This window comes from Akebia trifoliata, unplaced genomic scaffold, assembly GCF_017979445.1.
Source record: "Akebia trifoliata isolate Shusen 1 unplaced genomic scaffold, ASM1797944v1 Contig00227, whole genome shotgun sequence".
NCBI lineage: Eukaryota > Viridiplantae > Streptophyta > Magnoliopsida > Ranunculales > Lardizabalaceae > Akebia > Akebia trifoliata.
This window is the reverse complement of record NW_028236879.1, coordinates 31903-57167: the sequence shown is the minus strand read 5'-3', so window position 1 is coordinate 57167 and position 25265 is coordinate 31903. Positions and strand designations below refer to the sequence as shown.

General features: G+C 34.7%; 3 protein-coding genes across 5 annotated transcripts; 2 read left to right on the top strand and 1 right to left on the bottom strand.

Annotated features, from left to right (window-relative positions):
- The first annotated feature begins 2301 nt into the window (after positions 1-2301).
- LOC147381839 (uncharacterized) lies at positions 2302-4582 on the top strand. Its single transcript, XM_086429898.1, has 6 exons — positions 2302-2582; positions 3521-3577; positions 3665-3834; positions 3920-4216; positions 4289-4378; positions 4460-4582. The coding sequence occupies exons 1-6, from the start codon at positions 2354-2356 to the stop codon at positions 4580-4582; spliced, it is 966 nt and encodes a 321-aa protein (XP_086286024.1). The 5' UTR covers positions 2302-2353.
- Positions 4583-14103: 9521 nt separating this feature from the next.
- LOC147381838 (uncharacterized) lies at positions 14104-17063 on the top strand. 3 transcript variants are annotated; one of them, XR_015174317.1, is made up of 9 exons: positions 14104-14385; positions 14533-14589; positions 14677-14846; positions 14932-15228; positions 15301-15390; positions 15470-15544; positions 15631-15918; positions 16018-16463; positions 16605-17063. XR_015174317.1 is itself a non-coding variant. In XM_086429900.1 (9 exons), exons 1-8 carry the CDS (start codon positions 14367-14369, stop codon positions 16294-16296), a joined length of 1275 nt encoding a protein of 424 aa, XP_086286026.1. In that variant the 5' UTR covers positions 14104-14366; the 3' UTR covers positions 16297-16312; positions 16392-17063. The 3 variants fall into 3 exon arrangements, 2 of the variants coding, with proteins under 2 accessions (XP_086286026.1, XP_086286027.1); XM_086429900.1 differs by having other exon boundaries at positions 16018-16312; positions 16392-17063; XM_086429901.1 differs by having other exon boundaries at positions 14104-14425; positions 16018-16312; positions 16392-17063.
- Positions 17064-21271: 4208 nt separating this feature from the next.
- On the bottom strand, positions 21272-22775 carry LOC147381837 (uncharacterized). The gene is made up of 2 exons (XM_086429897.1): positions 22537-22775; positions 21272-22397 (listed from the first exon to the last, which is right to left on the bottom strand). The coding sequence occupies exons 1-2, from the start codon at positions 22597-22599 to the stop codon at positions 21591-21593; spliced, it is 870 nt and encodes a 289-aa protein (XP_086286023.1). The 5' UTR covers positions 22600-22775; the 3' UTR covers positions 21272-21590.
- Positions 22776-25265: the final 2490 nt, after the last annotated feature.

The following is a 25265-nucleotide window of genomic DNA, read 5'->3' as shown; positions in this document are numbered from 1 at the left end:
AAACACTTAAAGATATTCATACACATTTAATATGTGATGGTATAGATACTTCCTACACGACATGGATCTATCACGGAGAAATCCCCATAAGTGATGTCAATATCGGTATTAGTTCATCTACTAGTAATAGTAATGAAGATGCATTCCCAAGAATGGTTGATATGGTAAAGACACATTTGAATGTATTCATGATGAGGATAATGCTCAAGATCATATAGGGGCTAGTACTCCTGCATATGTGGATGAAGTTAATGACGAAGAAGATGTTCAAATTCATGATGATTTACCAGAGGATATTCAATATAAGAAATTGATAGAGGATTCGATGCAACCTTTATATCCATCTTGTCGAATTGAGAATACAAAATTATCCGTGACAGTTGATTTGTTGAGCATGAAGGCTAGACATCAATGGTCTAATAAGAGTTTCTCAGAGTTGCTACAATTAATTAAAAAGATTTTACCTGATGAGAACACTTTGCTAGATAATACTTTCACTGCTAAGAAGATGGTCAAATCTTTGCGTATGAAGTGCGAGATTATCCATGCATGTCGTGATAGTTGTCCAACGTGTGGTGAAAGTAAATGAAAATCGATAAACGATTTGAAACCGAGAAGTTCACGTTTACCATTGAAAAAATTAAGATATTTTTCATTAACACCAAGACTACAAAGAATGTACAATATACCGTAGATTGCTTAGAATATGACATGGCATGAAGATGTGGGTTCAGTACCGAATGAATTAAGTATGCGTCATTCAAGGGATTCTTCCTGTTGGCAACAAGTAAATCGTAAGTGGGAGACATTTGCTGCTGAAGCGCGTAATGTTCGACTAGGACTTGCAACAGATGGATTCAATCCTTTTGGGAACAATAATAATTCTTATAGTTGTTGGCCTGTTATGATTGTCCCGTACAATCTTCCTCCATCCCTATGCATGCGAAAGGAGTTTACAATGTTAACATTATTGATTCCTGGAAAAAAAGGTCCCTGTATGATATTGACGTTTACTTACAGCCATTGGTTGCAGAGTTGAATGAATTGTGGTCTAGTGGAACAATAACATATGACTCTCATAAAAAGAGTAATTTTACAATGAAAGCAATTTTGTTATGGGCAATACATGATTTTCCCGCGTATGGTCATTTGTCGGGTTGTAGGACTGCAGGAAAGTATGGTTGTCCTGTTTGTAGTGAAGGGACAGAGGCATTGTGGCTAAAACATGGAAAAAAATTTGCTTATATGGGACATAGAAGATTTCTAACAAATTCAAGACATATTTTCAGGAGTCAAAAATCACAATTTAATGGAAATGAAGAACATAGAAAACATCCTCGGCGTTTGAGTGGTTTTGAGGTATTAAGAAATATGGAAAATATCCAAACAAAATTTGGAAAAGTACCAGGCAATAAGCGAAAAAGGTCTGTAGATGAAAATGAATCATCTGCATGGTCTAAGAGATCGATCTTTTTTGATTTACCATATTGGAAGGTACGTTATAATTTTTTTTAAATATTAATGATTTATACTATATAATGATTGTTGCAACTAACATATATTATTTCATTCTCATAGGATCTACCTATTCGTCATAATTTGGATGTAATGCACGTGGAGAAAAATGTGACAGAAAATCTTTTTGCAACAATTATGAACACGAAGGATAAGACTAAGGATGGTCTTCAAGCTCGTCAAGATCTTAAGGATATGAGAATAAGAAAAAAATTGTGGCCAGTAGAAAAGAATGGCAAGTTGACATATCCGGAAGCTCCTTACGTACTATCTCGACGGGAAAAAGAGTTAATTTGTAAGACTTTGTATAATTTGAAGGTTCCTATGGGGTATAGTGCAAACTGGAAACATAACGTGAGCTTAGAGGATAACGAGTTAAAAAATTTGAAGTCTCATGATTATCACATTCTTATGCAACAACTATTACCAGTGTTGCTGATGCATGCATTCAAGACACATAAAGCTTTGCGCGTTGCTATTCGGCAGTTATCGGTATTCTTTAATGTCTTGTGTTCGAAAGAGATCATCCGTGAAGAACTTTCGAATATGAAAGAACGCATTGTGGAAACATTATGTGTGTTCGAAAAGTATTTTCCGCCATCATTTTTTGTTTCTATGACACACCTTGTTGTGCATTTGGCAGAAGAAGCCCAAGTTTGTGGACCTGTTAGATATCGATGGATGTATCCCTTTGAAAGGTAAATAAAAAGTTTTATATTATGTATTTGTTTCTATATTGTATTAATAAGTTTAATATCAAGTTCTAATATTCAACGACACACGCATCTCAGGATGATGAAAACATACAAACGATATGTACTAAATCATACATATCCAGATGGATTCTATTACTGAGTGTTTTCTCATGGACGAGGCAATGATGTACGCCATGAATTATATGCCCAATGATAGAAAAGGATGCCCAATGATAGTAATGGATGCTGGTAGTGAAGGACCCTATCCTATTGATAAAAAAAAGGGAAGGTTTGCATTCTTGAAAATGTTCAATACCAACAAGCACGTAAATGGGTACTCCGCCAGTCACCTGAAAATGCTGAGTGGGAAAGGTATGTAAATTTGATTTTCCTATACACTTGAGCATTATGTTAAAGATTATATAACACATTCACGTTACTTTCGTGTATAGGAAATATACTACTTATATTCAGAGCCACACATTCGACAGTCAAATTCGGAGAGAAAATTTACGACAAGAAAAGGCAATGGATTACATTCCTTGGCTTAGACAACAATTACAAAATGAACCAAGTTGTCCCTTAAAAAGACTTGTTGATGGGCCGAAGTTTGAAGCTATTTCATATAGTGCATATTCAGTAAATGGATATATTTTTTGTACAGCAGATTCAGAAATGAATAAAACAACACAAAACAGTGGGGTCTCTATGAAAGCCATAACTAGTTTTAGGTCAAGTGTTAGGGATACTAATATGGTGAATGAAGAAGTCACTTACTATGGCATTGTGAAACAGATTCTAGATCTCGATTATCATGACTTTAGAGTTACAGTATTCTATTGTGACTGGGTGCGCATAGAAGATGCAAATGGATATACAGTTGATCCAGAAACAAATTTGATTTATGTTAATTTGAAAAGATTGATGAAAAATACAAGAGAAAATGATGAACCATTTATTCTTGCTTCTCAAGCAACTCAAATATTCTATTGTAAAGATCATAGTAGACCTATGGATGATTGACATGTTGTCTTGGAAGTTCCAAAGAGATTGAATCGAGACGTGGACTCTTATGAAGACCCCTTTGTATTTGAGAAAAGAATGAATGAAGATGTTTTAACTACAACATTACGAGATGATATCATAGAAGACAATAACATGAAAAATGATGATTGACAACGCTTGTAAGACATTTTGTTTCCTGGTTAGACATTTTGTTTATTTTTAATTCTAAAAAATCAATTTAATAGGCATTTAATCTTAATTATAAGTGTATATAGTTTCTTATAATTGTTGTATTTATTTGACAGGTACTATGTCAAGCGATAGATCATCTGCATCCACTTCTTATGGGTTTACTTCTCAGAGTATGTTATTATTGATTTATGATATTAACATATTTTGTATTTCTTATTAGATGTCTGATTTTGTAAATTATCGACTATTTGTAACAGGTGCAGGTATTCCTGTGAGATTTAGTATAGATGGGCAACCTATTGGGGAGAACTCAAACAAATTGTGTACATCCATAGGACGTGCTGTGAAGACTTATGTATCGCCGATTTATATCAAGTGGAGCAATGTGCCCAATGATCTTAAAAATCAAATATGGGAAGTTATAAAAGTGAGTTCTTTTGTCTATTTGTTCTGTTATTTATTTGTTATGTATATTTTAACTGTTAATTTAAAATAATTTATCTTCCTTGCAGAATATATATACTGTTTCAGATGAGAATAGAGAATGGGTCCTTAAAAAGGCCAATCTCTTATGGAAAGATTGGAAAAGTAACCTTCGTTGTGAGGTATATGATAAATATAATACGGATGCAGAAAGAAAAGTTCATATACCTCCATACGTGAAGAAAGAAGATTGGGAAATATTCGTTGATGAGTGTTCGAGACCCGACGTGCAAACATTGAGGCATAATGGAAAGAAAGCTAGGAAAGCACAAAAGACTACACACACTTCAGGCCGAAAAGGACAAGCAAGGATTGCCGAAGAGTTGGTAAGTTTATACTATAAATATGAAATTAGTTGACATTAATTGTTTCTAATGTATTTACTATCTTACTTACAGAGAAAAAACAATCCTAATGGGGAGGTCACAAGGACAGATGTCTTTCTTGCGACTCATACTAAGAAGGATGGGCTTGATAAACAACAACTTGTAAGAATAATTAATTAATTTATTCATTTGATATTAATTGTACTAAGAAATTATTTAATTAAATATTCATTTAATTTGTAGGAAGCGATTGACAGGATGATTGATACTGATCCCTCTAGTGTACATAGGGATTTGGACCATGATCCAGTTGCAACACAGTATGCATTATTTAAACTCTTAATTAATCTACATAATGTCTCTTGAAAGTATTAACATTACTTATTTATTATTATTATTTTTTGCATAGATTTATGGTCGTGATAGTCGAGGTCTTGTACGAGGTATGGGTCTCGGTGTTTCTAAAACCTCCATGCATTATACAGCTCCATTAAAGAAAGCCTTAAAAGATCAACAAGCATCACATCAAACATTCGAGGCTAATTTGGAGGCTAAGTTTAATGCCAAGTTTGAGGAGTTGACAGAACGACTACTTGAGGAGTCTAGAGCACGCAAATTATTAGAAGAGAAATTACTTTTTTATGCTCAAACTGGAACACTGATGCAACCTTCCTTTAATATTGGAAGTTCTTCTCAAGTATAAATTTTAATTTAATTAAATAGTAGATTTCATTCATATTAAATGTTTGAATTTATAAAATATTTATGTTGCATCTATTGTTTTGCAACTTTATAGGCGAGACACGATTCAGCACAGCAGGAGGCACAATCAGATCGATCAACTGCCCAAACAGCTAGGGGGGCCGTTGTAAGCTGCTCCGTATACGAAAGCCGTGTGATCCTATTGCCATAGGGAGAGTGTCATGTGTGTCTGCTACTGATCCAGATTGCTACAATGTCATTATTGACGATATCCTTGTTGGGAGTGGGGAAGGAACTTTTGAAGATTTGACGATCGGAGATGTCACTGAATGGCCCAAATTCAGGACACAATTTTATTGATGAAGAAATGAAAAAGGTAATTTAATTTCATATATGCAGTTGCATTATTCCTTACTAAGAAGCTATACTTAAATGTTGTGATGATGTAAATGCAGATGCAGAAAGATCCAATATCAGGTCAAGAGTTAGGTGTAAATCCAATATCATCTCGATACATTTAGTTTTTGGTACATTTAATCTCACTACATATAGACTTTTTACCTACGTATGTTTTATGATTTCTTTTATAACTATTTTTGTTGTTGTTAATTAACCCCTTTTTAACTCCGCCAATGTAAAATTATATGTTTTACATTGCCGGTCCCAAGCCCGGATAAAGGAGGAGGGAAAAGGATGGTCCCAAGTTCGGATGACTGTTGGAGGTATTTGTTTGAACGATCACTTTCCCTTTCCCGCTTTCAAAGGTATTTGTTTTGTTCCAATTCAATAAATTCTGAATTTGCTATTCTTGCTTGATGAAACTTACTTTTTAGTGAATGGATGACACTGGGCTTAAAATGAGGAATTGTGTTTGAAAGGTAACTCCAGAGAAACTTGAAACTGAAGAGGTTTAGGAAGGAAGAATAGGTCTTATGGGACAACGTGTTCTATTATGGCAATGCTGAAGTAAGTAAAGGCATAGTAACCAGAGTGAAGAAATTGGAAGAAAATATTGAGTTCAGCTTCTTAGCCGAGGTAAACATTGTATAGTGCATTCAATGAGGGAGGCCAAGTGCATTCAATAGGTCTTGTGATTTCAATGTATTTCATCAATTTGTCTCATCAGGTGCATGTTTTCTGACACTTTTCAATGTCTTTCTTTTAAATCCTCGTTAAAACATGTCTTCTTGCAATTATTGTGCACGATTTCTTTGTTTTCATATCTGTTGTGCTTTTGACATGTGTAGGGTGCACAGCTAAGAAAGCACATCGATGCCACCCTTGGTAGTGGAAACCTAGAGAAGCCCGGGTTTCATTTTTTCCTTTCATGTACTTCAACGAAGTCGTCTTCCCACCTTTCTCTTTGTCATTATAGATTTAAATACATTTTCTCTTACTGATACATTTTCTTTACAGGGATAATATCATCACAAGGTAACGGGCGTTTAAAGATTTTGGAGGGAGATAATCAACTACCAGTTCTTTCTCAGTTGGAACAAATCTGAAACCAATAGGTAGACATTGTATATTAATCCAACAAAAACATACTTTTCCGCCTCAAACTCGACTCGTATCAGGCGTTTTTTCGTTTGACTCAACTCGTATCGTTATTATTGACTCAAACTCGACTCACACACTCGATTTTATCGATCGGCTCTCTCTGTCTCTCTCTCTTTCTCGACTCTCTCTGTCTCTCTCTTTCACTCACTGGTTTTTCTTCGATCGAATCTCTCTGTGTCTCAGTCACCGGTTTTTCTTCGATCGAATCTCTCTGTCTCTCACTCACCGGTTTTGTTCGATCGAATCTCTCTCTTCCACTCACTTGTTTTCGTTCGATCGATTCTCTCTCGTTCACTCACAATAGATTTCGTTCGATCGACTCTCTTTCACTCACAGAATCGATCTGATTTTGAACATTAATTCTTCGCTCGATCTCTCACTCACAGGATCTCGGCTTTTGAAGAAAAATAGCTAGGGTTTCCAGACGCAATCAGATTTCAAAATCATTGATCTAGGGCTTCGATCTCTCACTCGATTCTCACAAATTACCAGCGTCATCTTTAGCAGATTTGAAGAAGAAAGAGGTACGGATTCGCCATCTCAAATTATTTCTTACGTTTGAATGCATTTAGGTTTTTAATTGATATTATGTTGGAAAATAACCTTATTTGAATCGCCTATTCCTGATTTATAATTGTAGCAATTCATATCATGTTCACAGAACTAAGATCCACCAACAAATCCCTAGCCACGATTGAGTTTTTTTAACACTATTGTGACTAAACAACTAGAAGTTAATTTAAAACTAATATTTGAAAGAATTTAGTAGTTCTAATGTGTTCATTTCTGGGGGAATGTTTTGGAAAGCTTGTAAAATGAGACTAGCTGGGGAAGTATCCAATTTAAGCAGTAGGTAGATGATCTACTCTTGTTGAAATTATTTGTTTAGTCTAGTATGTCCACATTGCCAAATTATTTGTTGAAATTGGGAAATCTACTCTTGTTAAGATTGGTGTTTCACATCTAATAAAATTATAATATACGAACTCCTTCCATTTTAACAATCAAACTCTGGTTCTATGGGCAACATCTTCCCCAATCTCTAAATCCTTTTTGTGTAATAGTCTTACAGCTAATAGTAAAGTTATAAGAAAACAAAAAATGAGACTTGCACGGAGTGTTAGGGTATAGAGTAAGAGTACCCCATAAGGGATGTCATAATGGATCACCAGACTTAAAGAAATAGAAAATGAGGTATATTGTGAAGAGCGTGACGGAGGGTCCAAACTTCAAACAGGTCTGCCTTTACATTGTTACATTACGTGAAGAATGCGAAGAGTTAAGATGAACTAAAATCCCATAAGAATACTCTTCCTAGCTATCTATCCTTTCATATTGTGGATATGTTCCACTAATTCCTTCTTATAACATTACTTGGCTATCATCAATCTGGACCGTCAGCAAGTGAGTGAATGATATGGTTAAAGTCTTCATAGGTCATGGTGGTGCCTAATCAGTGATAGAATCAAAGGTTTATATAGCATTCTTGAAAATGTAGGAATAGCCTCAATATTTGTGAAACTAGGGTAATGGTGATTGAGATGGTTAGTTCATGTGCAATGAAGACTGATGACACACCAAGGAGAAGGATTATGCAGATTAAGTTTAAATCTAAATGAGAGAAAAGATTACCAAAATGACATGCGTTGAGGTAGTGAGAGCATATATAAAGGCATCTGCATTAACCTAAGGCGTTTCTCTAGATATAATTGAATGGAAGAACATGATTTTGTTAGTTGATTAACCTTTATAGTATACTATTCAATCCCATTTTCTTTCCTGACGGAGTGTAGCATGAAGTGTCTGCCCGTAGTTATTGCTCAATCAACTAGTCCTCTCTCTTCACCTCATTAATGGTCCAAATGCATTTCTTCCTTAGGTGCTGCTGCTACCTTGCATTTGTGAGATGAGAAGTGCAATTCCTAGACACACATGTTATTGGCATGAGAATATGTAAAGCATGATCCATACATTTATGGATTTATCTTGTGGAGGTTCTAGTATTGAATGATGTTAATTGTTTGGGTTTGAACTGGATTAGATTGGGTCAGTCCTTAATTGATTTGAAGACAGTTGGATTGGATATGAATCTGATTCGGTTGTCAAAACTTTGATCCAAATCTGATCCCATAATAATTTGACTATAAACTACATAATCAGTCTATAGATTTTGTACTTTGATTCCTAACCATTGTTCAAACTTTCATACTGTTTCTGTATGTTGTGGCGGAATTGAAATAAACCATTCATTCATTCTGAAACATTGAATGTTTCAATGTTTCTTTTGGAACAAGACTTGTGAAAAATTTGGTAGTAGAAAATTGCCAATATCCAATTTAGAAAAAAATTAATTATTTTACAATTTATTTTCAAAATTTTACTGGTATTGTAATTAAATTATCTTTCTATACCTTTTTGGTAAGATTCTCCATACAGAAATAGTGTTGGATCATTGTCACCCTGACAAAAACCGAGATCAACAATAATTTTTCGGAATTTTATAACGTTAAGCTTTGTCAGTTTGTTTGAGATGACACATTTGAGGGAAAATATTAGGGAGAAGAAGGCTTCATTTTAAACTGTAGTAGAAGCAAAGACAACCTAGGACCGGTTGATTGTTAGTTGATCAAAACAGGGAATACTCGACATTTTTTTTTCTTGCAGTCAATGAATGTTTTTTTTAATTTTTATTTTCCTTTTATATAAATGTTGGTTAATGAGACTAGATCATGAATGCTTTACTGGACATTCCTTCTCCTAGGGATTGTTCAGCTGTCTCTAAATATTTGGGGAGAAGATTTTGATGATGATGGCAGTGTCTTACTAGAAATTTGAGACCATGTCTAGGTCAGATGGCACTGCATCAGCCTTGACGTCACCAAAATATACCAATTATTTTTTTTTGCCTACAATACCTTTATAAAAAAGTAATGGAGCATTTGTTTCATCATTACCTAAAGATCTATTTCTGCTCGAATATGTATCACTTTCTGGTTCATATATTTCCAATTTAGTTAGTTCACATGTGTTAGCTGTTAGATCACATGAGGTATATTTCAAATGGATCCAGACCTTAATAATGAACCTTATTCGGTCCACTTTGATTTCAATCTAAGCCACATCTACGACTGTAACTGGATTGGATCAAACATCGGCGTAAGCCACTCCATTTTAGTCAACTTTTCTTTTGGAATTTTCTCACTCACCGATCACTTTTGCTCATTTAATACACATGGCTTTCAAAACAGCAAATCTCTGTTCAAAATAGTAGGTTCGTCACCCAGCATCACATATCATACTTTGGCCCACCATCATACCCATCCTAACCATTGAAATAGTGGACCCTACCTAGAAAATCATATATATGAAAATGAGCCCATTCTTACTGTCCATGTTTCCCACACCAAAGAAAAAAGATAGTGCCCATGTTAAGCTCATCTGCTGATCCAAGATTCAAGATTTGGATGTCACATGTAAACAGTGGTGTCTAAAGGGTTGAAAATGAAGATCCTTGTTCATTGCAGACTCAATTATTTTCCCTTCCTCTATATATAATTCACTAAATTATAAATATTCTTAGAATAATTTCATACATAGTTAGCTAACTCCTTAAAATCCCACGAATTATGGACAAATCTAGCCTTAGTTTCAAGGAAAAAAAAGGTGACAAATTGTGGACAATACATGTGAAATCACATCAATGACTTGAGAATTGCAGATTTGAAACAAAATGTGGGATCAAATCTGGTTCATGGTCATGGAATTAATGGAAGTTGGTTCAATCTCACCCACTTATGAACCTAGTTAAATGCTATACCAACTTGATCAAATTTTACAAGTGGGCTGAATCTGTCATGGTAGTCCATACTGGGAACTTGGTTGAATCCTTTTATAATAAGGCTGGTTTTGTATTTTAATTTAATGGTAGAGCAATTAATTTGCATGGAGTTTCAATATAAACCCCCCATTTGTCGAAAAGGATATATGTTTATAGTTGATAGATTCGAGCTAGGCAATATGTCCAAGTTCCTTGTCACATACGCAGATTTCATTGGGATACATAGTACCACACTATTTTAATAGATAGTTAATGATGTTCTAATGTTCACTTTTCTGTCTCTAAAAACTTGTGATACATTGTACCACACTATTTTAATTAGCAACTTCTGTATTGTTTACTTTTTATGTGCTCTAATATGTCATACGATAATAAATTCATTTTACCTTTATTTTCGTTTTTTATTTACTTTTTTTCATCAATAATAAATTCACTTGTATTTTCATTCGTAGAAAATGTCTTCCTCGTCTACGCCCCCAAACAAAGAATGGATGACGGCACCAAGATTATCTGTTGAATACTTAGAAGGAGTTAATTCGTTTTTTAGATTTATAAGAGAGAATACACATAAATTGGGGAGTGATGATTGGTATTGTTGTCCTTGTCTTAAATGTCGTAATCTTGTAGGAGGAAAGAAAACACTTAAAGATATTCATACACATTTAATATGTGATGGTATAGATACTTCCTACACGACATGGATCTATCACGGAGAAATCCCCATAAGTGATGTCAATATCGGTATTGATGCATCTACTAGTAATCGTAATGAAGATGCATCCCCAAGAATGGTTGATATGGTAAATGACACATTTGAACGAATTCATGATGAGGATAATGCTCAAGATCATAGAGGGGCTAGTACTCCTACATGTGTGGATGAAGTTAATGACGAAGAAGATGTTCAAGTTCATGATTATTCACCAGAGGATATTCAATATAAGAAATTGATAGAGGATTCGATGCAACCTTTATATCCATCTTGTCGAATTGAGAATACAAAATTATCCGTGACAGTTGATTTGTTGAGCATGAAGGCTAGACATCAATGGTCTAATAAGAGTTTCTCAGAGTTGCTACAATTAATTAAAAAGATTTTACCTGATGAGAACACTTTGCCAGATAATACTTTCACTGCTAAGAAGATGGTCAAATCTTTGCGTATGAAGTGCGAGATTATCCATGCATGTCGTAACGATTGCATATTATACTGGAGAGAACATGAAAATAAGGATAGTTGTCCTACGTGTGGTGAAAGTAGATGGAAACCGATAAACGATTTGAAACCGAGAAGTTCACGTTTACCGTGGAAAAAATTAAGATATTTTCCATTAACACCAAGACTACAAAGAATGTACAATATACCATGGATTGCAGAGAATATGACATGGCATGAAGATGTGGGTTCAGTACCGAATGAATTAAGTATGCGTCATCCAAGGGATTCTTCCTGTTGGCAACAAGTAAATCGTAAGTGGGAGACATTTGCTGCTGAAGCACGTAATGTTCGATTAGGACTTGCAACAGATGGATTCAATCCTTTTGGGAACAATAACAATTCTTATAGTTGTTGGCCTGTTATGATTGTCCCGTACAATCTTCCTCCATCCCTATGCATGCGAAAGGAGTTTACAATGTTAACATTATTGATTCCTGGAAAAAAAGGTCCCGGGTATGATATTGACGTTTACTTACAGCCATTGGTTGCAGAGTTGAATGAATTGTGGTCTAGTGGAACAATAACATATGACTCTCATAAAAAGAGTAATTTTACAATGAAAGCAATTTTGTTATGGGCAATACATGATTTTCCCGCGTATGGTCATTTGTCGGGTTGTAGGACTGCAGGAAAGTATGGTTGTCCTGTTTGTAGTGAAGGGACAGAGGCATTGTGGCTAAAACATGGAAAAAAATTTGCTTATATGGGACATAGAAGATTTCTAACAAATTCAAGACATATTTTCAGGAGTCAAAAAGCACAATTTAATGGAAATGAAGAACATGGAAAACATCCTCGGCGTTTGAGTGGTTTTGAGGTATTAAGAAATATGGAAAATATCCAAACAAAATTTGGAAAAGTACCAGGCAATAAGCGAAAAAGGTCTGTAGATGCAAATGAATCATCTGCATGGTCTAAAAGATCGATCTTTTTTGATTTACCATATTGGGAGGTACGTTATAATTTTTTTTAAATATTAATGATTTATACTATATAATGATTGTTGCAACTAACATATATTATTTCATTCTCATAGGATCTACCTATTCGTCATAATTTGGATGTAATGCACGTGGAGAAAAATGTGACAGAAAATCTTTTTGCAACAATTATGAACACGAAGGATAAGACTAAGGATGGTCTTCAAGCTCGTCAAGATCTTAAGGATATGAGAATAAGAAAAAAATTGTGGCCAGTAGAAAAGAATGGCAAGTTGATATATCCGGAAGCTCCTTACGTACTATCTCGACGGGAAAAAGAGTTAATTTGTAAGACTTTGTATAATTTGAAGGTTCCTATGGGGTATAGTGCAAACTGGAAACATAACGTGAGCTTAGAGGATAACGAGTTAAAAAATTTGAAGTCTCATGATTATCACATTCTTATGCAACAATTATTACCAGTGTTGCTGATGCATGCATTCAAGACACATAAAGCTTTGCGTGTTGCTATTCGGCAGTTATCGGTATTCTTTAATGTCTTGTGTTCGAAAGAGATCATCCGTGAAGAACTTTCGAATATGAAAGAACGCATTGTGGAAACATTATGTGTATTCGAAAAGTATTTTCCGCCATCATTTTTTGTTTCTATGACACACCTTGTTGTGCATTTGGCAGAAGAAGCCCAAGTTTGTGGACCTGTTAGATATCGATGGATGTATCCCTTTGAAAGGTAAATAAAAAGTTTTATATTATGTACTTGTTTCTATATTGTATTAATAAGTTTAATATCAAGATCTAATATTCAATGACACACGCATCTCAGGATGATGAAAACATACAAACGATATGTACTAAATCATACATATCCAGAGGGATCTATTACTGAGTGTTTTCTCATGGACGAGGCAATGATGTACGCCATGAATTATATGTCCAATGATAGAAAAGGATGCCCAATGATAGTAATGGATGCTGGTGGTAGCGAAGGATCCTATCCATGATAAAAAAGGAAAGGTTTGCATTCTTGAAAATGTTCAATACCAACAAACACGTAAATGGGTACTCCGCCAGTCACCTGAAAATGCTGAGTGGGAAAGGTATGTAAATTTGATTTTCCTATACACTTGAGCATTATGTTAAAGATTATATAACACATTCACGTTACTTTCGTGTATAGGAAATATACTACTTATATTCAGAGCCACACATTCGACAGTCAAATTCGGAGAGGAAATTTACGACAAGAAAAGGCAATGGATTACATTCCTTGGCTTAGACAACAATTACAAAATGAACCAAGTTGTCCCTTAAAAAGACTTGTTGATGGGCCGAAGTTTGAAGCTATTTCATATAGTGCATATTCAGTAAATGGATATATTTTTTGTACAGCAGATTCAGAAATGAATAAAACAACACAAACACAGTGGGGTCTCTATGAAAGCCATAACTAGTTTTAGGTCAAGTGTTAGGGATACTAATATGGTGAATGAAGAAGTCACTTACTATGGCATTGTGAAACAGATTCTAGATCTTGATTATCATGACTTTAGAGTTACAGTATTCTATTGTGACTGGGTGCGCATAGAAGATGCAAATGGATATACAGTTGATCCAGAAAAAATTTGATTTATGTTAATTTGAAAAGATTGATGAAAAATACAAGAGAAACTGATGAGCCATTTATTCTTGCTTCTCAAGCAACTCAAATATTCTATTGCAAAGATCATAGTAGACCTATGGATGATTGGCATGTTGTCTTGGAAGTTCCGAAGAGATTGAATAGAGACGTGGACTCTTATGAAGATCCCTTTGTATTTGAGAAAAGAATGAATGAAGATGTTTTAACTACAACATTACGAGATGATATCATAGAAGACGATAATATGGAAAATGATGATTGACAACGCTTGTAAGACATTTTGTTTCCTGGTTAGACATTTTGTTTCCTGGTTAGTCATTTTGTTTATTTTTAATTCTAAAAAATCAATTTTATAGGCATGTTAATCTTAATTATAAGTGTATATAATTTCTTATAATTGTTGTATTTGTTTGACAGGTACTATGTCAAGCGATAGATCATCTGCATCCACTTCTTATGGGTTTACTTCTCAGAGTATGTTATTATTGATTTATGATATTAACATATTTTGTATTTCTTATTAGATGTCTGATTTTGTAAATTATCGACTATTTGTAACAGGTGCAGGTATTCCTGTGAGATTTAGTATAGATGGGCAACCTATTGGGGAGAACTCAAACAAATTGTGTACATCCATTGGACGTGCTGTGAAGACTTATGTATCGCCGATTTATATCAAGTGGAGCAATGTGCCCAATGATCTTAAAAATCAAATATGGGAAATTATAAAAGTGAGTTCTTTTGTCTATTTATTCTGTTATTTATTTGTTATGTATATTTTAACTGTTAATTTAAAATAATTTGTCTTCCTTGCAGAATATATATACTGTTTCAGATGAGAATAGAGAATGGGTCCTTAAAAAGGCCAATCTCTTATGGAAAGATTGGAAAAGTAACCTTCGTTGTGAGGTATATGATAAATATAATACGGATGCAGAAAGAAAAGTTCATATACCTCCATACGTGAAGAAAGAAGATTGGGAAATATTCGTTGATGAGTGTTCGAGGCCTGACGTGCAAACATTGAGGCATAATGGAAAGAAAGCTAGGAAAGCACAAAAGACTACACACACTTCAGGCCGAAAAGGACAAGCAAGGATTGCCGAAGAGTTGGTAAGTTTATACTATAAATATGAAATTAGTTGACATTAATTGTTTCTAATGTATTTACTATCTTACTTACAGAGAAAAAACAATCCTAATGGGGAGGTCACAAGGACAGATGTCTTTCTTGCGACTCATACTAAGAAGGATGGGCTTGATAAACAACAACTTGTAAGAATAATTAATTAATTTATTCATTTGATATTAATTGTACTAAGAAATTTTAATTAAATATTCATTTAATTTGTAGGAAGCGATTGACAGGATGATTGATACTGATCCCTCTAGTGTACATAGGGATTTGGACCATGATCCAGTTGCAACAGTATGCATTATTTAAACTCTTAATTAATCTACATAATGTTTCTTGAAAGTATTAACATTACTTATTTATTATTATTTTTTGCATAGATTTATGGTCGTGATAGTCGAGGTCTTGTACGAGGTATGGGTCTCGGTGTTTCTAAAACCTCCATCCATTATACAGCTCCATTAAAGAAAGCCTTAAAAGATCAACAAGCATCACATCAAACATTTGAGGCTAATTTGGAGGCTAAGTTTAATGCCAAGTTTGAGGAGTTGACAGAACGACTACTTGAGGAGTCTAGAGCACGCAAATTATTAGAAGAGAAATTACTTTTTTATGCTCAAACTGGAACACTGATGCAACCTTCCTTTAATATTGGAAGTTCTTCTCAAGTATTAATTTTAATTTAATTAAATAGTAGATTTCATTCATATTAAATGTTTGAATTTATAAAATATTTATGTTGCATCTATTGTTTTGCAACTTTCTAGGCGAGACACGATTCAGCACAGCAGGAGGCACAATCAGATCGATCAACTGCCCAAACAGCTAGGGGCCGTTGTAAGCTGCTCCGTATACGAAAGCCGTGTGATCCTATTGCCATAGGGAGAGTGTCATGTGTGTCTGCTACTGATCCAGATTGCTACAATATCATTATTGACGATATCCTTGTTGGGAGCGTGGAACTACAAAGTGGGGAAGGAACTTTTGAAGATTTGACGATCGGAGATGTCACTGAATGGCCCAAATTCAGGACACAATTTTATTGATGAAGAAATGAAAAAGGTAATTTAATTTCATATATGCAGTTGCATTATTCCTTACTAAGAAGCTATACTTAAATGTTGTGATGATGTAAATGCAGATGCAGAAAGATCCAATATCAGGTCAAGAGTTAGGTGTAAATCCAATATCATCTCGATACATTTAGTTTTTGGTACATTTAATCTCACTACATATAGACTTTTTACCTACGTATGTTTTATGATTTCTTTTATAACTATTTTTGTTGTTGTTAATTAACCCCTTTTTAACTCCGCCAATGTAAAATTATATGTTTTACATTGCCGGTCCCAAGCCCGGATAAAGGAGGAGGGAAAAGGATGGTCCCAAGTTCGGATGACTGTTGGAGGTATTTGTTTGAAACGATCACTTCTCCCTTTCCCCGCTTTCAAAGGTATTTGTTTTGTTCCAATTCAATAAATTCTGAATTTGCTATTCTTGCTTGATGAAACTTACTTTTTAGTGAATGGATGACACTGGGCTTAAAATGAGGAATTGTGTTTGAAAGGTAACTCCAGAGAAACTTGAAACTGAAGAGGTTTAGGAAGGAAGAATAGGTCTTATGGGACAACGTGTTCTATTATGGCAATGCTGAAGTAAGTAAAGGCATAGTAACCAGAGTGAAGAAATTGGAAGAAAAATATTGAGTTCAGCTTCTTAGCCGAGGTAAACATTGTATAGTGCATTCAATGAGGGAGGCCAAGTGCATTCAATAGGTCTTGTGATTTCAATGTATTTCATCAATTTGTCTCATCAGGTGCATGTTTTCTGACACTTTTCAATGTCTTTCTTTTCTAAATCCTCGTTAAAACATGTCTTCTTGCAATTATTGTGCACGATTTCTTTGTTTTCATATCTGTTGTGCTTTTGACATGTGTAGGGTGCACAGCTAAGAAAGCACATCGATGCCACCCTTGGTAGTGGAAACCTAAGAGAAACCCGGGTTTCATTTTTTCCTTTCATGTACTTCAACGAAGTCGTCTTCCCACCTTTCTCTTTGTCATTATAGATTTAAATACATTTTCTCTTACTGATACATTTTCTTTACAGGGATAATATCATCACAAGGTAACGGGCGTTTAAAGATTTTTGGAGGGAGATAATCAACTACCAGTTCTTTCTCAGTTGGAACAAATCTGAAACCAATAGGTAGTTGATTTGTCATGTCTGATTGAAGATAGATAAAGAAAATTTCTCAGAAAATCGGATGTTCAATTGGGATGATGAAGAACAAATTCGAGTATTAATTTATAATCTCCTCTAGCTAAGGAAGCCGCATAGAGGAGAGGAGTCCTTATTTCTTAATGTTTTTCACTTTTGAACCATTTCTTTAGCTAAGGAAGCCGCATAGAGAGGAATCCTTATATGTTCAATGTTTTTCGCTGTCTGAACCATTTCCTCAGCTAGAGAGGAGTTCTTATTTCTTCAATATTTTTATCCATGGTACAAGAAGTGTCTAGATGCCACATTTTTCTTTTGTTTTGAAAAGAAAAGAAAGGCTAAAAAGTTTTAACGCACTCCGAAAATTCTAAATCCAAGGAAAGTGGTTATAAACTAACGGTAAAATATTAACGGTCCACGATTTTTTAACTTATAAATTAGGGTTAGAAATTTCAAAATAAGCTGATTTTTTGTAAGGATGATTTCTTTATCATAAAGATCATCCTCACAAAACATCAAACCATTCCGAAACTTCCAACCCATATAAGACATAACGTTTTCTCTAGAACTTTGTCTAGAATTTTGTCTCTTGAAAAATATATATATTTGACAGGTAAATTTATAGGATTTTGCCTTCTACATCCTTGTGGGATTGGATTATGTTTTTGGATGCTACAAGGTGAAAGAATACAAACAAATTGTCCATTTGATTTTTCGAAACGTGCTTAAATAAAGAAAAAGGATTTGCCAGTACATCATTTGCAAGATAAATATTTCCAAACTTCATATGAGAAATATGAGTTGTAGCTGGCATGTCTAACGCATTGAGCAAATTTTTAGAATCAATTTGTACGTAAAATTATCTTCTCTAAAATAAAGATTAATAGAAAAACCAGATTGATCAGGAATTATCTTTAAAGGCATTTCTTACAACAAAAAAAAGTGCCTTGGTCAAAACAGAGAAGATTACAATCTCACCTTAAGCTTAATTACTTCAAAAAAATTAGAAAAATGTTAATTATCTTTAAAATTAATTTTTTTTTCTAATCCCTTATTACTAGTTAAAAGAAAATATAAAAATGAATTTTACTACTATTATTTTTCGTCTAAATAGAAAAATCATTGTTTGATTGACGAGTTGGTTGTGTTGCCTTCAATTTAAGATTATTGAAAACTATGGAAAAAAAAAAAATGCTAAAAATCTCTGAAGCATCGCACATAGTGTGAGGAGACGATTTTGATTAGAGCATTGAGTACAACACGTGCTGCAATCACTAAAATTAAAAAAATTTCCTTAATCTCATTTTGTTTTTGTTTATTATTTGCAGCCTTAATAATTTAGATGAGGGTTACTATTGCCACACCAACTTTTACTAACACCACACTATCATCTTTTCTTTATAGTCCAAAATGGTCTTGCAGTAAAGAAACATGAGTAGGGATGCAAATGGGTTGGGCTGGGATGTGCAACAAAACCAAGCCCAACCTGCAACCCACTCAATCATATTCGGTCTAGGGCTGGGCGCGGGTGACTTGGGACATTGACTACTAAGGCCTGTCTCTTGAAAAATATATATATATTATATCAAAAAGTCCCCTTTTATAGAATATGGTCTATCTAAGACTCGCTCTATAAAACATTAATCTAAAAATAATTTTTTGATACAATTTTTAGGAAAAGTGTCAGAACTACCCTTTCAATAAATAGCAATCGTGAATTGTTTAAGAGGTCCACCTTTTGGTGAATATTTGAGATACCTCTATGTTTTTAAATTTTATTTTTGGTGTGTAGGTATACCAATGTAAGGTCTTAATACTTCAATCTCTGTGAATCAACTCGAAAACTCACGAGTCAACCCACAAAATAAAAATACTAACTTTATGAATAGTTAAAAATAGTTTTCTAATATTTTAAAAAAATATTTGTGAATATTTTAAAATATATAAAATGTTTATGAATAATTTAAAATAAATAAAATTATATTAATTTTATATTGGGGATGATTGAGGATGACCATGATCATCATTAATTGATTTTTCGTGTATAAGTCGATTAATGTAAGTTTTTAATTTCATAATATAAAGTATGTAAAAATACTTTTAAATATTTAAATAAGCAATTGAAAGGGTAATTTTAGTATTTTAAAAAAATTGCTTCGAACGTCCTTAGACTAAATTTTTATAAAGTGAGTCCTAGATGATCCATATTTTCAAAAACATGAGTTCTTATTGTTAGTGTCCCTAATTTTGTGGGCAATTTACCAAAACATGCGCTGAAAATTGAAAAATTACTAAATTGCCACACTGAGTCCGAGTCTGTAATTTTAGTTTTTGTTTTCGGAATTAAACTGTACTATAAACTCATATAAGAACATGGTCCATTATGGGTTGATTTAGCTAATTTTAGAAGTGGTTATGCTATTTTTAGAGGAAAATTTAGCTAAATTCAACAGAAGTAAAACTTTTTTAAAACTAAAATTTGTTGGTTTTTTAAATAGAGAGGAACTAATCTAACAAACACAAAGTAGGATAAATCTTATGATGAAAAGGGGGTGTAAACCAAATTGAAATATTTACAATCACAATCAAGACCGCCCCAATCTTTTAATTCTCTCTTGACTCTTTCTTCTGCAATCTCTCTTAAAACAATTTTTTTTTTAGATAAATAGTATTGTATTCATAAAAAAAACCAAGTCAGTTGAGTTGACCAACCAGAGAAGGCCTTACCAAAGAGAACTATTCACGTACAGACTAACACAACCCATCCCACTTGTACAACAAATCCTCAAATAATAGGCCCCTAAATTCCTTATGCACTTTAGACCAACAAAAGATGAGACCCAAAATAGACAGAATCGTGTCTTGATAATCCTTTTGTTTCCCCTCAAAGATGCGCCTATTCCTTTCGAACCACACCCCCCAACAAATTGCAAAGGGTGTAATGGTCCACAACCACCTCTTTGTGCCACCAAACGCATGGCCCATTGACGACCAACCAAAGAAAATATCCTTAATTGAATTCGGTAAGCATGTTGAAACCCCATACAATTTTAAAAAATTAGTCCAAATGCGATGCGAGAACTTGTAATGTATTACAAGGTGATCCGATGATTCTCCATTTTCCATACATAGCATGTAACAACTCGCCCGATCTTCACCCGATCTTTAAAACAAATAAAGACATAAACATTCAAACATTGACATCCTCACCCGATCATACTAATTTTTCAGAAAAAAAAAAAAAACACTAAATTAATAGTCCCAAACACGAGAAAAACGAAAGAATGAACAAGAAATAATTTTGTAATACCAACAAAAATAAAGGAATTTTTTTCACAATTAGTTTTCCATTTTTTTTTCCGTGTTTCATCTAACCCTATAAGTTTTTTTTTTTTTTTTTTTTTTGTAACCGAGGGAGTATCCCATCAACACTCTCAAGTAAGCGTGACAGACTAATCTCCCTTGGGGGCCCCGCATGACCAACCCCATACGAGTTTTAAGGGGACGAACCCAAACCCATTAAGTGCCACACAAGGTGGTGGGAAGGGGATTCGAAGACAAGACCTGGGGAGCACACCCAGTCTTACCATCAAGTTTTTTTACTTGCAAAGATCCATCCTTCATTAACTTCAATGATTCAAAGTTAAATGCAATTGGTTCTTCCAAGGTATCCTTATCAATATGTCCAGATTTATGTGATTCTCAAGGACCCACTAAGTCATAAATGTAAGCCTACCTGCATGTTAGATACAGAAAAGACGAGTGTAAGTGTGCTGTCCCCTTCTTTTATATATAAAAAAAAGAAGAAAAAAAGGAACAGAAGACCAAATATGATTTACACCCCACTATTATATAGAATCAGATGTATGTACGTGATGAAGACAAGAGCTGAAACGTGGTTAAAGTGGCAAATTTCATATAATAAAGTGGCTACAGTTTACCGTTTTGGAAAATAGTCTATATGTGATGCATGTTTTGGTAAATTTGCCATAAAATAAACCAAAGCTACGGGCATAATGCCTACAAAATAAACAAATGGGGAACGACAATACTCAACACTTACTTCCTGCATGTGAGGATGATATTGACATTAATCCTATGACCAACTAAACCCATCGAACTAATCACAGGAATCGCCCATCCTTTGCCAATCAACCAACAGATTGTCGCTGAAGTTTCCGGAAAAAATATAATCATTTCTGGAGCTGCCCGAGCCTTCATTGATGACGGTGTATCTTGAAACGTAGCCAATCCCCAGCAAATAATTATCAATCACTTGGGAATTGTACGGGGGAGTAAATAGGCCAGTAGTTGTTGCTGAAGATTGCGGAAAATTATAATCAGAATTTGGCAAAACAACATTTCTGGAGTTGCTCGGGCCTTCATCGATCAACATCCCCTGCACATCACCAACCAACAGGGGGTCGTAGCTGATGTCTTCAGGCAAAACATTATCGAACTCTCCGGAGTTGTCATAGACATAGTCGCTGAAGATTTCGGGACAATTATAATTTTGCAAAAAATTATCCACTTCTTGGGAATTATCCTGGGGAAGAAAGAGGGATTCTTCAAGGATGTTTCTGTAGCCGCTCAAGCCTTCATTGACACACATCCCCTTGAACTCTTGGGAATTGCACAGGGGTGGACTACAGATGAAGTTTCTGGAGTTGCTCGGGCCTTCATCGACACACATCCCCTGCAACTCAACCGGGGGTTTGGCGTTAATGTTTTCGGGAAAATTAGAATCATATTTTAGCAAAACATTATTGAACTCTAGGGAATTGTACATGGGAGGAGAGAAGGTTGGTCCCTGGACGATGTTTCCGGAGCTGCCAGGTATATCTCCAGTAATTGATGGAGTACGTTTTTCTGATTTAGATTTGCTCTTCCGAATCATACATATCACCCAGTCCTCCAACTGCCCTTCCTAAAATTAAAATATAAAAACAAAATTAAGAATGAAAGAAGCAATTAAGATTTTGTGTTCTATATAATATAATATAAAATAATTTTACCTACTGAGATGAATAAAAAAGAATATAGAGAGAGCAATGGTTAATAATTACCTTATTCTTGTCAATTAGTTCGTATTCATCCATCCACCAGTCGTTGTCATTTTTAGCTTTCATGTACTTCAACGTATTCTTCGTCCCAACTTTCTCTTTGTCATTGTAGATATAAATACATTTTCTCTTACTGATCCAGCGGCACCCATCAGCCACAACACGATTTGAATAACTCCCATTTGGATGCTTTTTCTGTCTCGAATTGAAGAAGTACACTCCAATCTCCGAATCTAATTCAATTAATTAAACAAACTCTTTTAAAATACACCCAGAGAGAGAGAGAGAGAGAGAGAGAGAGAGAGAGAGAAAAGTTGGGACATTTTAAAATATCTTAAAAGAGATCTACGGGCGGGGGCGGGCAGAGTCAGAATTGTAAAATATTATAATAGTTAACACACTTACTTGTTTAAAAACAATAATAACTAACTAACAAACCCATCAATATAAGAACGTATTTAACCTTGAAATGGATCAAAGTTTTGATTTTTCCAGATCTTCTGATCTTCAAAAGAAAAGGGTTCCTAGATTCGAGGAAAATTAGGGAGTAAAAAAGAATAAATATTCCAGCTTGAAATTGCGTTTTAATGGTGAAACCTACAGAAACAAACACAGAACAGAACAGAGAAAAACAGGGGAGATTAACCACAGAGAGAGAGAGAGAGAGAGAGAGAGAGAGAGAGAGAAACCTGTAGAAAAAGACAACAGAGTATTTAGAATAAGAATATTATATTTCTGTAATATACTGAGAATATTACAGGAATATAATATTACATAAATATAATAATGAATACAGAATAAGAATATTATATTTCTGTAATGCCCCCCTAGAGAGAGAGAGAGAGAGACCTGTAGAAAAAGACAACAGAATATTTAGAATAATAATATTATATTTCTGTAATATATTGAGAATATTACACGAATATAATATTACATAAGTATAATAATGAATACAGAATAAGAATATTATATTTCTGCAATGCCTCCCCCCCCCCCTCCCCCTCCCCCTCCCCCTCTCCCTCTCCCTCTCCCTCCCCAACTTTAGGGGCAAAGCCAACTTGAGTTTGGAGATAAGATCGTTGAACCGTCCCAATGGATGAGCTTTAGTAAAAATGTCCGCCAATTAATCTGCAGAGGTGACAGAATGAAGATGTAAAATACCATGTTGAAGATGATGGCGAATGAAATGACAATCAATCTCGATATATTTTGTGCGCTCATGAAAAACATCATTATGAGCAATCTGTATAGCACTCCGATTGTCACAATGAATAGGAGAACTAGTGGATTGAGGAACACCCATGTTGGATGAAAGCCATCGTAACCAAAGAAGTTCAGATGTAGTGTCAGCAAGAGCACGATACTCAGTTTCAGTACTAAATTGAGCAACAATAGATTGTTTCTTACTGCGCCATGAAATTAAAGAAGTTCCAAGTAAGAAACAATATCTAGTAGTGGAGCGACGATCAGTGGGATCACCAGCTCAATCAACATCAGTGTAGGCCCGAAACTCAAAAGATGAATGAGAAGAGAAATGTAGACCATGAAACATAGTACCCTTGACATAGCGCAAAATGCGAAGAACGACAGCATAATGAGTAGAGCGAGGAGCACTCATAAATTGAGTCACCAAATGAACAACATAGGCAATATCAGGCTGTGTAACAATGAGATAGATGAGACTGCCAACTAGCTGCCTGTAGAGAGTAGCATCTGATAAAGGCTCACCATCGGTGGCTAAAAGTTTGACATTGGTCTCAAGAGGGCTGCTCGCTGTAGATATGTGGATTTCGTCATTACAACGGCCACATCTACAATGATTTGGAGTCACCACCATTCATATTGTAAGTGGGTGTGAATGGTCACCCGATGTATTTTTTCCAAAAATGACATTTTTCCATTTTTAGTGACTCACGATGGATAAAGGGTAAAATCAACCTTGGGATTCGGGTAAGTGGTTCGGTTGGAGAAAAGGGAAGGTGTTAGGCACCCTTTTCTCCCCGCCAAGTGGCGGTAACCTCTAATAACTCGATCATTTTGATTTAAAATAAACAATTAAAAAAGTTCCACGTGGATGCACTTGTACCCTAGAAAGGGGTTGCTTTTGGCTTGATCATAGGGTCATTTTATTGATGAAAATGACCCTTATAGACATTTAGCCTTGGGGTTCAATCATCTTAAACTTTAAAATAAAATGAAGAAGAAGGAGGAAGAGAAAGTTAGAGAGAGATGGGGGGTGTTGGCTGCACCCACCTTGTATCCTTGATCCTCTTTTTTTCTTCTTCTTCTTCTTCTATTTCTTCCTTTTGAATTCTTTTGAGTCCTTAGTGAGTTGAGATTGAAGTTTTCTTTTTTTAGAATATGATATGAGAGAGTAGTGAGGATGAGTAGAGAGAGTAGACTTTTTTCTTGGGGGGACTTGGTAACCCTTTTTGAAATGAGGGGAATGGTATTTATAGTGTTTGGAGAATGGTTTGAGGGGTATAATGGGGTTAAAGTTGAGAGAATAGAAAATGGCATGGGTTTTAGAAGTGAAGAGTATGAAATTTGGAGTGTAAGTGAGGGTAGTTATGTAAATGAGGAAAATGAGTTGTATTTCAACCCAAATGATTTGGATCCTACCCAAATCCATTTGGATAGAGTGTTTGGTGGAATGAGATGAGTGATGGCTGATGGGGGAATGGGGGTGTAAGAAGGTAGTTTGGAGAATGAGTGTTAAGTTGGTTGTAGAG